Below are 14,682 nucleotides of genomic sequence, written 5' to 3'. Positions count from 1 at the left end.
GAGAAAGTTTAGTGTGAGTGCCTTCTTTATCGAGAGTAGAGTACAATGCAGATATGATATTTCAAGAAAAGGATGCTGATAGTGATTCATACCCATCTTGTATTAGTGATTCATACTGAAAGAGTGCCTTCTTTATTTTATTTTGACATATTTGATACTTTGGGACACTTTCTGTTGAGTACATGCCCATCTTACTAAAGCAGCTATTGATGTTGAGTTCTACCCTAATGAAATTTTTTTCTGAGGTATTGGTCTTTGATCTTTGAGTGGCTGGGATATGCAGGAAGAGATAATGAGAAAGAATTCATAAGATACATTCTAGAAAACTCCCAAGTGTTTTAAAAACAGTCGGAATCTCGCTGAATTCAACATGCAGTTAAGAGAACCAGAAGATGATTGAGGAGTTAGAATCTATGCACAGACTTCCAGGTAACAAATTTAGACATCTTTAGTATGAACTTTGTCTATTTGTTAGAAGATATGTTTCTAAATCCTAAAACTTGGAAGTTTCTCAAACTTTGACTGCATTAAGCATCATAACAAACAGATGGGATTAGATACCGCAAAGGACAACAATGATGATCCGATTTTTCTGACAACTCCAAAAGTATTTGAAAACAATCTGCCAGTGAATTGAGGCAGAGAGACTCATTATCTCACTTAGCTCTTAAGTAGTGAGTTCCATTATTGCACTTACAATGTCTCCATCATGACCCTTGAGTGCCTTAACCGCTTTGCTGCGCGAAACCCCAGCCTGAGTCATGACCAAGTCAATGTCACGATCCTCCACACCGGTCTCATCAATTTCCTCTTCATCTTCTTCCACCTGTGCTTCTGCTGCGGCTGTCGATGCCTCTGCTCTCTGAGATGTGGCTCCCATTTCAGGCATCCTAAACTGTTGAGCAGCTTGCGTTTGAAGCTGAGAACTCAAGTCCTCGATCTTGGCCTCACCGAATATAACATAGGTTTCTGAATGCGGGCTTTTGAAGACGTCCGGTTTTGAGATGAAGAACAGTACCTGGCAACATCAATGTTAGTGTATCATTAGAATCTAAACTTAGTGAGAAAAACTGAAAAACAGAGTTCAGGTTTTTGGTTTTACGTTTTTAGTTCTTTTGATGGTTACTCTGCTAACACCAGTGACTGGTTTCATACCGAGCTTCAACATGGCCTTCCTACTCTTCTTTTCACTTCTACTCTGCTTTGAACTCCCACTTACACCTACAATAATAACCAAACCTCATTCAATTTCAAGAACAATGATTCACTAAGATATACACATATTGAGATCTATCAATCTATCAAAATGATTCATCTCCCAAACCTCAATATGTTAACAAAACTACTTCACATATAAAATCCCTAAAAAACACAATTCACCATTTCTTTAACTAGCACAAAGAAACTTATTAGAGGTGAGATAGACATTGAAATGCACAAAATGGCTAACAAGTGAGAAGAGTCACCTTGAGCGTCGCCGTCTACATCTTCTTCGTCATCATCATCATCATCATCGTCGTCTTCGTCATCTTTAACATCTTCTACAATCGGTTCATCAGTCTGTGAAAAAGAATCCGCGAGCGTGAGACTTAGAATTAAATCGTCTAAGGAAGTTGTTTTAACTCACCTGAAGCTTCTTCTCGAGCTCTTCAGCAATGGTGGCAGCAGCAGCCGCTGGTTGCTCAGGTTGTCCATCGGCGGATTCAGTGACTATAGCAGCAGGGGGAGGAGGAGGAGGAGGACGAGACATGGCTTTTCGAGAGATTTTAGTGTTCCGATTCGATTTCGCTTCAGCCAAAATGGATAAGGATCGGTGCGGTGGTGAGGAGTGGTGACGAGTGACGACGACTCGGGGGTGTTTTGTTTTTGTCGTTGCAAAATTGGGGCTTCTATTGAGCTTTTTAAAGGCCCATTAAGAGGAAAAAAAATAAGAGAACCTGAACTACGCGGATACTCTTCAAGTCGACAATTTTTTTTTTTGTTTGTCAATGGTTAATGTTTTGATTAATTTTTTTTTTTTTTTTTTTTTACAATTCTACATTAAAATTTTTGGTAACGTCTATAATTATCACTATTATCAAATCGTCATACAAATCTAATTCTCGATTGAATTACATACTCATTATAATCATGTATACAACACACATAAATTGTGTAAGCTTTTGTAGACAAATTTCTCGAAAAATATGAAAGAAGATAACATTTATGAAAGAAGATAACTTAAGTTTTTACCAAAAAACAAGATTTACATAGATGAAAAGAAAAATATTGCGCGGCTATTATGGTTAGCAACTTATTTGGGTTTTCTCAAAATTCATTCATTATAACATTTACGGAAAAATTGCAAAAAAAATCCTCCCACTCGCAAATATCATGTTTTTTTGGTAACTCGTACCACTATATCATGTAAATTTATCACCCGATTCACTTCCTCTTTCACCATTGCAACCAAGGAAGATACAATTACAACTCCCATACACTGGAGTCTGATATAGGGTTTTGGTGATTCAAGTTAGGTTCTCTACTTGTGTAATTGGCCGTTTAACATTTTGGCTATCAACAGTAATTTTGAAAATTAAAAATTTGCAAGAAAATAATAAGGGGATTTAGAAAGTAAATTTCAAGTTGTGTGTATATATATACTAGAGGTTATTCCGTGCTACGCACGGATTTATTTTTATTTTTATTTTACAATTAAACCTTATATATTAAATTATTGAAAAAGTCTTTTTCTCTCTTCAAAAGAGAACCCACAAGCTTAAGTGAAAAAAATAGAAACCTCCTGTTCTTGTAAATTTCACTTGGTACATATATTATCCTTAAGAGATATGTCTAATACTAAATTCAACAAATCAATTTTTAAAAACCTAAAATCATTCAATTCTGATGAAAAGATCGGTTATTGTCGATATTTGACATCATCATCATAAGGAGATTTGAACAATCCATAACATAAATAATAATTTATCCATACCTAACCCCAACCGACACTCCATTACTAAAAACAAACCTTGATGTATAATTTAAGTTATTAGTCTTGTTTAATTTATTAAATAACAAAATGTATAAAAGATTAAAATATCTATCTGTTTTACAATTAGAATGTGTTGTTTTGGGATGCTACCAATTTGTAATACATATACGGTGAAATTTGAAATTTATATTGTCTTCTTTTTATGTGGCTTGTATTTATCTTTGCTTTGCAGATGAAACGACAAGTGATTTTATTCCCTTTTCTTGCTGGTTTCTCCCAACATTAGAAGTTGTTTTACTTTTGTTGTTGTATTTCCTTTCAACAATAGACCAGTAATGTTAAAACTCCAATCAATGACTTTATCCCTTGCAAATCTTGGAGAGACTTTAATCTCAGTTTTAAGTTTTGGTTTACATCATCAGTAATTATCTATTAAAATAACAAAGAGAAAAATGTAAAATTGAAAATGTTAAAATTTAAGCGTAAATGGTTTATGATTCCTTGTTGAAATTTTTTCCACATGTGTGTCTCAAGTTCTAAGGGTAAGTGGTGTTGATCGTCTTTGATAGATGTGACAGACTGACAGTGAAACTCTGGTACATAGAGCCGTGAAATTGTATGTAGACTCTTTGACATTTGAATAGAATGACTTCCCTATTAAGTCTTTGATGAGCTAAGCCACCTCGTCGTCCAATTCATCTAAGTTGGCCTAAGAATAAAAAAGTGACTTGGGTTGGCAATTTTAGTTTGAATAGTACCTTCAAATGGTTAGTACACAAAATAAAATAAAATAAAAAACATATGAAAAGAACTACTCCTTCTGTCCCTGATAAATTGATGTTTTGGGATATATTTTTATCCCACAAAGATTGATTAATTTTCTACAATTTTGAATTAATTAAAGTTAATATTTTGTAAACTTCAAGAAATAATCATTGAAAACATTTTAATTTATAAACTGTTATTGGTCTACAATTAAACAATATATTTTTTTAGTGAGAGAAAATAATTTCTTTTAAACCAGTAATCATTGTTTTCTTAAAATGTGAAAAAACTTCTAAACATCAATCTTTGGGAGATAGAGGGAGTATGAAACAACGGATTGCCACATTCCAGACTCATTGAAAACAACACAATGGAGTATTCCCACACCTTCGGATGGAGAGAAAGTGTGACGTGTCAAGGTCAAACCAGAGTTTTTTATTTTCAAATTACAGTTAGTGCATGAAATGTAGTGCCATCTATTGCACAATACACAACTTCAACCACTTTCGCTTTACACCAAAAATAAATGTTCCTTAAAAATATCAAGATGATGTTTTAAGTAATAGTAGTAAATATAAAATATAAATTGGTCATATTACCTGGTCTCCATCCTTGTTGTTTGACGTAAGTCTCTATTTGTTCAATCATGTACAAATCTTTTAGGTCTTAATAAATTTTGCCAACTAAAATTGACGGGACATTACTTGCCTTGAAATATTTACTGGGGAAAATATTAAAGACTATACGATTGTTGTTCATTTTAAAAGATTATTGTACGAATATTGGGAAAAACTGATGTGAAAAGTAAGACAAAAACTGATTTAATTGGAAGCAATATATATTACATGTTGGAGAATGGGGAAAAAACAAATACAGAATTAACCAGATGTATATGAAATATAATATCTTTTGTGGAATTTTTGGAGTTCAAAAAATATTGGGTTGACGATGTTGCATTCAAATATAAATAGTCTGCCCAGAGTGTAAGAAGTTTGGCATGTGTTTCAATGGCAAGTTTTTTCCAAAGAGAGAAACTGCTTTCCCCGAATCAACAGATCTTCGAACTTAGATAGGCGAATTGCATGTCTGAAAGCAAGTAAAAAATTAGTTAGAGAGGAAGTTTTTAATATACATTAGGTGAGATAGTTGTAGTGTGGATTAGGTAGTTGATTTACATTTTCGTCTAGAAAGAGACATTTAAAGCTGAGTAAGAGATTGTTTCTTCTAAAGTATGAAGCTTCCCAAAAACAATCATATTTTTACCGGTGGTCATCGTTAGAGAGTAACTCTAGAGTAGAGTAGAGAGCAATTTTTTTAGGTTGTAACACTTTTAAACGCGTAGTTAGAGTGTGGGGTGGAAGTGTTGATTCCCAGTAGATTGAGGGAGAGAGATTATAATCATATATATAAAAGTAAGGTTTTGGTCTCTACTTATTGGTTGATTTCCATTTAATGCTTTCTATTTTTTTTTCTAATTGTTTAATTGCTTTAAACAATATTTAAGACTCAATTAACACAATGCATTTAACTCACACATTAAAATAAAATTATAACTCAAAATAAAATAAACTATGCATTAATCATATTCCACCACTCAATTTTATTCAAACACAATAAATTATTATTATAAATGTAACTTCCATCAATTCTTATCATATAAATAAGCATTCTCTCATTCTCTCATATTGACATTCTTTTACTTTCTCATTTTCACATTATCTTCTACTTCTCCCATTCTCTTCCACAATACCTCAAATCATTTTTTGTTTGTTTTATTTTTTATTTTTTATTTGCTTTCTAATTTTTTAATTGCTTTAAATAATATTTAAGACCTAATTAACACAATACATTTAACTCACACTTTAAAATAATTTATAACTGAAAATAAAATAAATTATGCATTAATCATATTCCACCACTCAATTTTATTCAAACACAATAAATTACTATAATGTAACTTCCATGGATTCATCATATAAATAAGCATTCTCTCATTCTCTCATTCTCTCATTCTCTCATATTGACATTCTTTTACTTTCTCATTTTCACATTCTCTCATTCTCTTCCACTTCTATCATTCTCTTCCACAATACCTCAAATCATTTTTTTTTTTTCGATTTCTTATTTTTGTTGTATGGGTTACAAAAAAAAAATTAAATATCATTGTAAATTTTTAATGCTAAATTTTAATTTTAGAGACTACATGATATATATTTTACATTGTTCTTATTTTTAAAGATTCATCTCCATTATATAATTTGGATTATCAACTTATAAGTAATCATTCTCTCCTCCTCTCCCACCAATATCAAATGTTGGTATATCTCATATGTGTTGTAAGAGTTTGATTCTATATTTTAATTTAGAAAGTATTATATATATTTAACATTGTTTTCAATTTTTAGTTTATTTATATAAAAATAAAATATTTCTTTTATATTTCTTGCCTTTCTAATCTATTCATATTTTTTGAAAAATTTCCATAGCTAAATTTAAATTCACATATGTTGGTTTTAACAAAAAATCAAGTTTATTTGGGAATTAGATGTTCATATTCCTTTTAAATGATCAATGTGTAACATATTATGTAGTTAGACCCATTTAATTATGGAACCACCAACACTCACTTTTAAATTACATATTATGTAGTTACACATCGATTTCTGTATTATCTATTAGAAAAAAACACATATCTCGTTATAATCCTCATGGCCTCATATTTCAAATCTCACATAATTATATAAATTATTCAATATCATTATTTTTTCTTGATTTGACCAATGATACCTTAACTTAATAAAAGTTTCAGTTTATTTGAATAGGATATACATATAATATATGATATATAGTTTAATTATTTTTTCTATATGAAACATTATCATTTCATATAAATCAAAGTCTAGCACAATTAAAGATCTCAAGATAATAACCGAATAAAGTAGTTGCTGGTTTTTTTGTTTTTTTAATGGAAAATGTATTAGTCTAATATTCTATTGTTAGGCTCACTTAGTTATATATGTATGTGACACTGCAAACCTACTGTTTATTATTTTGATTTTGTCTTAATTGAAACATTTTAAATCTTTTTAAGCTATCACCATAAAATTAAAAAAAAAAAATGCATAACTAACACCACAAAATAAATTTTATGAAATATATATATCTCAATGATTTTGAAATATGACTACAACTACAAAAATATATGGCATATGGCATGTAAGATACAATATGACTTAATTGCACTAAATATATTATCATCAAAAGAAAATTTGATTAATTTATTTTATTTAAATTCATACTATGTAGTCTTTACATTTTGATGTATACCGAAAAAATAATAATAATAACATGTTAATTTATATTAATTTTTCAAAATATAATAGTGATTATGTAATAACTCACGCGTAGCGTGAGCTAACACCTAGTAATAATAAAAGTAATCAGAAATTGAATTCTATTGGATTATAATTTTCTGGAAAATAGATTACTAATATTTAATTGGAAATAAATAAGTAAGCAATTATCAAATAACTTAATTTACTTTGATGGCAAAACGTTACGTTTTCAAAAGCAGAATACAAAAACTAAAACTAAATTCGAGCTTCAATTTAAATAACATATGGGAGGAAGAGAAATACAGGGGCTGCATGTTCAGATCCCATTTGTTTGTTTGTTAAGGCAAATTTTGTAATTACCAAGGGATTAAGTTGACAATTGTGACCATATTTAATTAGTAATGGACAGGTGTCAACTATATAAAGCGCCAGATGTCATCACCTCAAACAAAGTTTAGAAGAAACCTTCTCTTAATAAATAAGTAAGCAATTATCAAATAACTTAATTTACTTTGATGGAAAAACGTTATGTTTTCAAAAGCAGAATACAAAACTAAAACTAAATTCGAGCTTCAATTTAAATAACATATGAGAGGAAGAGAAACACAGGGACTGCATGTTCAGATCCCATTTGTTTGTTTGTCAAGGCAAATTTTGTAATTACCAAGGGATTAAGTTGACAATTGTGGCCATATTTAATTAGTAATGGACAAGTGTCAACTATATAAAACGCCAGATGTCATCACCTCAAACAAAGTTTAGAAGAAACCTTCTCTTATTATACATAAGATATATATGGACCATGACATTCCAGTCCCAACTTTTCTCTAGGCCACCAATGGAATTTCACGTGCCCAATTAAAAATATAATAACCAATCCCCCAAAACCCTAACCCTATCGAAATAATTAAAAAGAGACCACGCACGCAAACCCTAAACTTTCCGCTTCAGCCAGAAGAGCATTTGGGTTAAAGGTCCGGTCATTGTTTCTCTTTCTGACTTTCTGTTCTCTCTACAAGTTTTGTTATTCTGTTTCATCTAAAGTTCAGATTATGATTTGATGCGTTCTGTTGGTGTGTTTGTAGATCCTTCGTGGGACGCTAGCTAGCTACAAATGGCCACCGGTGAGCTCGCATGCACTTACGCTTCTCTCATCCTCCACGACGATGGAATCGATGTCATTGTGAGTCCTTTTTATCTTCCGCTCCGAGCCTTGTTTTTTTTTTATGTGATTGTAATTTTGTCATTTTGTGTATGTAGTCCATTTCTTAATTCCATGTTCGCCATGTCTTGTACAATCTATGTGTGTCTGGCGTGTTGATGGTACTTGCACTACAAAAAAAGTGTTGTATTAAATCATTTATTTTCTATTATTGCATCAGTTTTAAGTGATGCAAAAATAATTTGTATCACTTTAATGAATGATTTATATTTTGTCGATGCAAATAATTTGTATCAGTTTATATGAAACTGATGCTAATATTCAAATATTTACATCGATTATTATAATCAATGTCAATATATATCATTTGTTTAAAATTGATGTCAACCTTTATATCATTTTATTTAAGTGATGTTAATATTTATGTCATTTAGTTAAACTGATTTAAAATTAGTGTCAATTATCACAAATGATTACAATAATTGCATCAGTACCGATTTACCAGTTTCTTGACCCGATAAACTTCGCAAACTCAAATACAAGAGAGAAGCTTCCGATTTCTTTTTCTGATTGATTCTCCTTGATCTGTTACCAGAGAGTAGCCCTAAGACGGATCCGGATATCCAGCCATTTTCAAAAAGGAAGTCGGATATCCGCCTAAAATTTTAATACTTGCCGGATATCCAGATCCATAATTGAACCTGAAAATTTCTTAAATTTTTAACTTAAAAGCCTTTTGATTATAAATCAAAAAAGTTGAACTGTTCTTCCTAAATGGGCAAGTGAAGCTCTGCAAAGCCCATTAGCCTGTGAATGAATTGTACAGCAAGTGATAGATATTTATAAGAGAGTAAAATAACAATTATATTTGTTTAGAGCCGATGTGGGACAAATAATTTAATGAGAAGAGAGACTTGCAACATCCCACATCGCCCACTTGAGAGAAAACAACCTCTCACCTTCTACTATATATATCTCCTTCATCTCTCTCTCCTCTTGCAATGATTAAATGCCAATTATTCGTAGATACAATGAATAAAAATTTAATAAATATGAGTTGGATCCGGATACGGATATCCGAGTCTTAAAATTTTTATTATCTGGATCCGGATCCGTTTTTTACGGATATCACATTTTGTTATCCGGATACAGATCCGGTTTTCCAGATATCCAATTTTTCGGAATGGATATGAACGGATAGCGGATACTGGATGATTAGTCCCAAAAAAGTTAACGCGCAAAATATAGAAAAAGACCAAAAAAATTAATGCGCAAAAATTTTTTTTTCACTCACAAATATGTATTTAAATAGATTTATTAATTATTTAAATATAATTTTATTTAACATTAGTTTTTAGTTAATTTAAATTTTAAATCATTTTAAAAGTGATTTTATCCACACAAAAAAACACATCAATTATTTAAATGATATAAAAATATATTTTATATCAATTTAAAAAAAGTGATACAAACTAATTGAAACTGAATCAATTATAAATAACTGACGTAAAATTAGATAATTATAACATCAAATGATCTAATTGATGCTAATCATTTTTATTTGCTTCACTTGAAAATAAGTAATTTAAATTTACTTCATTTTATTTTGTGATACAAATAAATGATACAACACACCTGATTTTTTGTAGTCTTGGTGCCTATTCGTTGTTTAGTTGCTAATCAGGCCTTTTGCTAGGCTCAATCTTGACATTGTTTTTGAACAAAACCTACTTGATCCTTAACTTGTAGCATTTTTTGGTTACTTGTTAACTAGGCTGATAAGATCTCAACACTGGTGAAAACAGCCAATTTGAACATTGAATCATACTGGCCTAGTCTCTTTGCCAAGCTTTGCCAAAACAAAAACATCGATGATCTCTTTATGAACGCTAGTGTTGGTGGCTCTGCTGCTGTTCCCATGGCTGTGTCTGCTTCTGCCTCTGCAGCTGGAGGAGCCATTCAAGCTGCCCCAGAAACTGAAGAGTAAAAGAAGGCATTGTATTCTTCTCTCCTCGAACCCTTTTACAGTTTTACTCTGCTCATAATTGTAATTACTGCTAATAATAAATATATATAATTTATTGGTTTAATTTGTTATTCTTGTGATATTTCTATCTTTAGGAGGAGGTGAAAGAAGAGAGTGACGATGATTCTGTATCCGGCTTGTTTGACTAAGAAGCCTCTTTTGGGTTATAACGCTTTCTCAACAAAATCCGCCGGTTTATTTAAATGTTATTATTTTTAGTTGGATTTCGTATCGACACCATTCTCTAGTTTACCTTCACTAATCGCAGTACTCTGTTTAGTTGGTGATAGATATGTGATATGCGAAGTAGTAATATTTTGTGGAAGAACGTTTCCTTAAACATAAGCATTCATTCGTTGGCAATGTAAAGAGTTAAAGACCATAATGAAACTTGGTAAACAAACACGTTAAGATAAAAAAAAGATATCCATAGTGGTATAGCACGCCTACTAATAAAAGGGGTTTTTCTTTTCAACCACATCCAAGTTTCAACCACACATGTGCCTCTTATATTAAAAAATAATTTGCTTTTTTTTTTCATTGAAATTAAACTACTATTTATTAGTAAACACTTTACACAAAAGGGTCTAAAAATCCAAGACATAGGGTCAAAACAATCAGAATGATTGTCTACGTCCTAAGTAATTTAGCCAAGTTACGACTTACTACACCAGAACGTTTTGTATGAACAAGTCGAATGTCTGTGAACTTAGACCATCATTAGTAGAGTAACACACAAAAAAGCTAGAGTACCATACCTTTTCAAATTAGAGAATCCAACCGCTGTTCTACATTGAGAATACCACTCCAAATCAAATTCATTTAGACCTTGCACAAAGCATGACAAAATAGTCAATATTAATCACACAGTTACATATACAATATATAACAAAGATAAGACAAACATAAAATAAAAATACAGACATTGATAGTTCTCAATGGAGATTAATCATTTTTCTTGGCTAAGAGATCAGTGGCAGCTTTGAATTGCTTCCACTCATGATCCGCATCACAACAACAGAACATCACAACAACAAAAGCAGTCTTTGGTTTGGCCAAACTCCATAGGTCTCCAAGCGTGTCATTGCAAAAGCTGCAAAACAAACAATTGAACACTAAACTGTAATCATTCCATAACAACCTGTTTTGTTTCAACATCTCAAAAAAAAAAAACCAACACACCAATGGATTTAATAAACAAACACAAGAGCGCTTGTAAATAAAATCCATACTCTAATCGATAATCTAATCGGATACTCTATCAACACAATCGAATCAACACCCAAAACTAAAAGAAAAACATGCAATCAATCAATCGGAGACCACCCAAACCTAAAAGAAAACATGCAATCAATCAGACAAGAGAAACGAAACTTCTCCCTCCGATTCGTTAGGGTTTGGACCTCGCCGTTAGCTTCAGGGCACCACCGTTGATGTCGATAAGAAACAGCCGCCGTCGATGTCAGATGTAATAACCCATTCGCCGATCTGGAAGCCATCGCCTCCGGGTAATCAACAAACAACCGGTTTATGCCGGAAAATTCAATGGATTCGACGAGAATCCAATGATTTCTCCGATTTCATCAAGAATCGCATAATCGCATCTTGTGTCGTTTCGAAACGAGAGAGAAGAGAGAGAGAGACCGTCGGGAAGAAAGAAAAAGAAATGAGAAAAAAAAATCCGGTTTTATTTTTAGGCACCAACCACTCATCACACGCCACGTATCGTTCTTAACCTGTTGCTCCAAATGCTTCCGACAGAAGCGATTCTTGCATTAGTGGACCCATTATTAGGTTGTTTATTATTTTTTTGGGTCCCAAATGCTAAAGAAATCATCTGAGAAACACCAGTAATCATGCTCTTAGTGACCTAATTAATAATAGATATATAATATCTTAATACAACGCGGTAATCGACACATCCATTGAACCATCATTAATATTTGTTGATGATTCGCAATCACATACAAAATAACACATGAGTGAAACTTTATAATCCAGCTTTGTTGTATTAATGCTTAAAGTTTTGAGATGTGCAAATACCTTTATTTCAGAAACCACCATCTCGATTTTAATTAACTAAAACCCAAATTTATAAGATTTGTATACTGAAAAGGAAACATGTTACTGTTTAAAGACTATCGTATTAAAAACTTAAAATGTAAATCAAGAAAAACAAACAGAAAGACACTTTTTGTAAAACATAGACTCATTGCCTAATGATTTAATTGTTTAAATTTAATATTTTGACTATAAGAAACCAAATAATTTAAATATATTTACATACCAAATATGGTGTAATGAGTTAGATTCAAAATTTATTAATTAGTGATTATATATAGCTAATAATCTATATATATTAATAATAATAATGCAAAAGGAAATTAAAGAAAAGAAGATAAGGTTACAAAAGAGATAAGATAAAAATAGTGGTAGAAGTAAAACATATAACCAACCAAAAGGTGGCAGGTGGCAGGCTAGTGGACCTTTAAGGTTTTATTGTAAAATCTTGGAAGACCATATATAACTTCAAGTTGTGTTTGACTATCGGTACTCAATATATACTCGAAAGGGTTTCATTTCCTTTTAATTCATGCAATGTCCACCAAGAAAAAACGAAAGGAGCACGTCTCCAAAAATGAGGCTCACCTAACCATATCATCAACAGATGGGTTAGGAGAAAACTATGGTAGGCTGCCAGTTGATCTCCTGGTCGATATACTCTCCAGATTGCCTGTGAAATCCGTCGCGAGGTCTCGTTGTGTGTCAGCGAATTGGAATTCTCTTCTATGCAACCCACATTACACCGACCTGTTCCTGACGAGGTCTTCTACTCGGCCGCGTCTCCTTTTCACTTTTGAAGCTGAGGGTAAGTGGTCTATCTTCTCTGCACCTGAGTACCTGATTTCAGACAACAATTCAAATCTCATAGTTGTGGATAGCCATATGGATGTCCCTAGAGATTACACCTTTCGAGTTTGTGAGCCTGTTTGTGGATTGTTGTGTACGAGAGATGAGTATGAATTGAGTGGAAGGAGGGATGCAAGGATGATGATATGTAACCCTAGCACAAGACAGTTCAAATCATTACCCAAGGTGAGATCGAGGAGGGGTCGGGTTGTAACCTATCTTGGGTATGATCCAGTCGAAAAACAATATAAGGTATTGTGCATGACAATTCGCGAAAAGCCCTTTTTGTATAAAGCGGAAGAGTTTCAAGTTCTAACGCTAGGAACTGACAAGCTGAAATGGAAAATGCTTGAATGTTCAGTAGACCATTACCCTTATGCTAGCGATGTATGCATCGAAGGGGTTTTGTACTACGTAGCTATGAATCGTAAGTCTAGAAACGATATTATAGTCTGCTTTAATGTTCAGCTGGAGAAGTTCAACTTTCTTAATATTGAGGATATGGAGTATCATTGTACTTTAATAAATTACAAGGGTAAATTAGGAGCAATTTTTCATCCATCAATCGGTAATTTTATGGATGGAGGAGCTGCAAGCTTTGAGTTGTGGGTTCCAGATGCAACTGATGAAGAACGTACATGGTCAAAGCATATTCACATATTGCCGCCTATGTGGAAGGAGCTAGTTGCGGAGACTAGAGTTTACATTGTTGGGATTATTGGAACAAGTGAAATTGTGTTTTCTCCATTCCACTTGTCCAATCCGTTCTACATATTTCACTTAGATATGGAGACGAACACTCTCAGAAGAGTTGGAATTCAAGGGACTGGACCTGTTAACGGTCATAATATCTATGCCTACTTAAACCATGTCGAGAATTTGAAGCTTATTATGTAAGTTCTTAATAATTTTGAATTTCATAAAAAGTTAAGATCAGTGCTATTTTTCCTCCTAATTTATTTCATAAAGTACAATATCATGAATTCTTAAGACAATCCTTGTTTTATCATGTAGTTTCCCATTGTTCAGTTATTATAAATGACTATGTTATAATTACTTTGATGTACCTTCATATTTGTCTGGTTGCTGTGTCTATTGCTCTTGTTTATATCCACCACACTCACGGCATTGGTTTTCTATGTTTGATCTGTTTTGACGTAACTTCAGGCACTCGAGAATCACACCCTTGTTGGACATTTGCATTAGTTTTTCAAATATATATCATGTCGATATCTCATATAATTTACAAACACAATTAGGACTTGCTAGTGTTTCATTGGCTCGAGGAAACAAACAGGCTGGACAATATGTTCAAAGTTCCTGTGAAGTTTGTGACACATTAAGGGAATTTAAAGATTTTAATGATTTCGTGGGTTGGAAACCTCTTTACGATGGCCCGAGTGTTCGTTCTTTAACGTTGATAAGCCTTTTTATGACAGACATGAATATTGACTAAGATTTACAGAATTTATAAATTAAATCGAAATGAAAAATTTCTGAAACAGAACCA

At 32.3% G+C, this 14,682-nt stretch overlaps 2 protein-coding genes, 1 long non-coding RNA gene and 1 pseudogene across 4 annotated transcripts; 2 read left to right on the top strand and 2 right to left on the bottom strand.

The window, feature by feature from the left end:
- Positions 1-507: 507 nt before the first annotated feature.
- On the bottom strand, positions 508-1,927 carry LOC104711460 (nascent polypeptide-associated complex subunit alpha-like protein 2). The gene is made up of 4 exons (XM_010428162.3): positions 1,628-1,927; positions 1,467-1,560; positions 1,103-1,221; positions 508-1,018 (listed from the first exon to the last, which is right to left on the bottom strand). Exons 1-4 carry the CDS (start codon positions 1,748-1,750, stop codon positions 668-670), a joined length of 687 nt encoding a protein of 228 aa, XP_010426464.2. The 5' UTR covers positions 1,751-1,927; the 3' UTR covers positions 508-667.
- A 6,261-nt stretch (positions 1,928-8,188) lies between these two features.
- On the top strand, positions 8,189-10,411 carry LOC104715470 (large ribosomal subunit protein P1-like; annotated as a pseudogene).
- A 379-nt stretch (positions 10,412-10,790) lies between these two features.
- LOC147938811 (uncharacterized) lies at positions 10,791-11,355 on the bottom strand. Its single transcript, XR_015565554.1, has 2 exons — positions 11,187-11,355; positions 10,791-11,090 (listed from the first exon to the last, which is right to left on the bottom strand). It is a non-coding gene; the product is annotated as an uncharacterized LOC147938811 (long non-coding RNA).
- Positions 11,356-12,817: 1,462 nt separating this feature from the next.
- LOC147938810 (F-box protein At3g49450-like) lies at positions 12,818-14,669 on the top strand. Of its 2 annotated transcripts, XM_087466583.1 has the most exons (2): positions 12,821-14,065; positions 14,340-14,669. In XM_087466583.1, the coding sequence occupies exons 1-2, from the start codon at positions 12,861-12,863 to the stop codon at positions 14,626-14,628; spliced, it is 1,494 nt and encodes a 497-aa protein (XP_087322709.1). In that variant the 5' UTR covers positions 12,821-12,860; the 3' UTR covers positions 14,629-14,669. The 2 variants fall into 2 exon arrangements, with proteins under 2 accessions (XP_087322710.1, XP_087322709.1); XM_087466584.1 differs by lacking the exon at positions 14,340-14,669 and having other exon boundaries at positions 12,818-14,244.
- Positions 14,670-14,682: the final 13 nt, after the last annotated feature.

The sequence above is a fragment of the Camelina sativa genome, chromosome 9 (assembly GCF_030686135.1).
Source record: "Camelina sativa cultivar CO46 ecotype springtype chromosome 9, ASM3068613v1".
NCBI classification, from domain to species: domain Eukaryota; kingdom Viridiplantae; phylum Streptophyta; class Magnoliopsida; order Brassicales; family Brassicaceae; genus Camelina; species Camelina sativa.
Note: the sequence above shows the minus strand (reverse complement) of the source record. Positions and strands in the feature narration are given on the sequence as shown.

What these genes read in the sequence shown, in the direction of transcription:
- LOC104711460 (XM_010428162.3), bottom strand. Translation starts at nt 1,750, where the DNA reads ATGTCTCGTCCTCCTCCTCCTCCTCCCCCTGCTGCTATAGTCACTGAA. An exon ending in TGTAGACGGCGACGCTCAAG is followed by an intron (nt 1,222 to 1,466) that starts GTGACTCTTCTC and finishes TTATTATTGTAG; the next exon opens with GTGTAAGTGGGAGTTCAAAG. An exon ending in CCATCAAAAGAACTAAAAAC is followed by an intron (nt 1,019 to 1,102) that starts GTAAAACCAAAA and finishes TGATGTTGCCAG; the next exon opens with GTACTGTTCTTCATCTCAAA.
- LOC147938810 (XM_087466583.1), top strand. Translation starts at nt 12,861, where the DNA reads ATGTCCACCAAGAAAAAACGAAAGGAGCACGTCTCCAAAAATGAGGCT. An exon ending in GAGAATTTGAAGCTTATTAT is followed by an intron (nt 14,066 to 14,339) that starts GTAAGTTCTTAA and finishes ACGTAACTTCAG; the next exon opens with GCACTCGAGAATCACACCCT.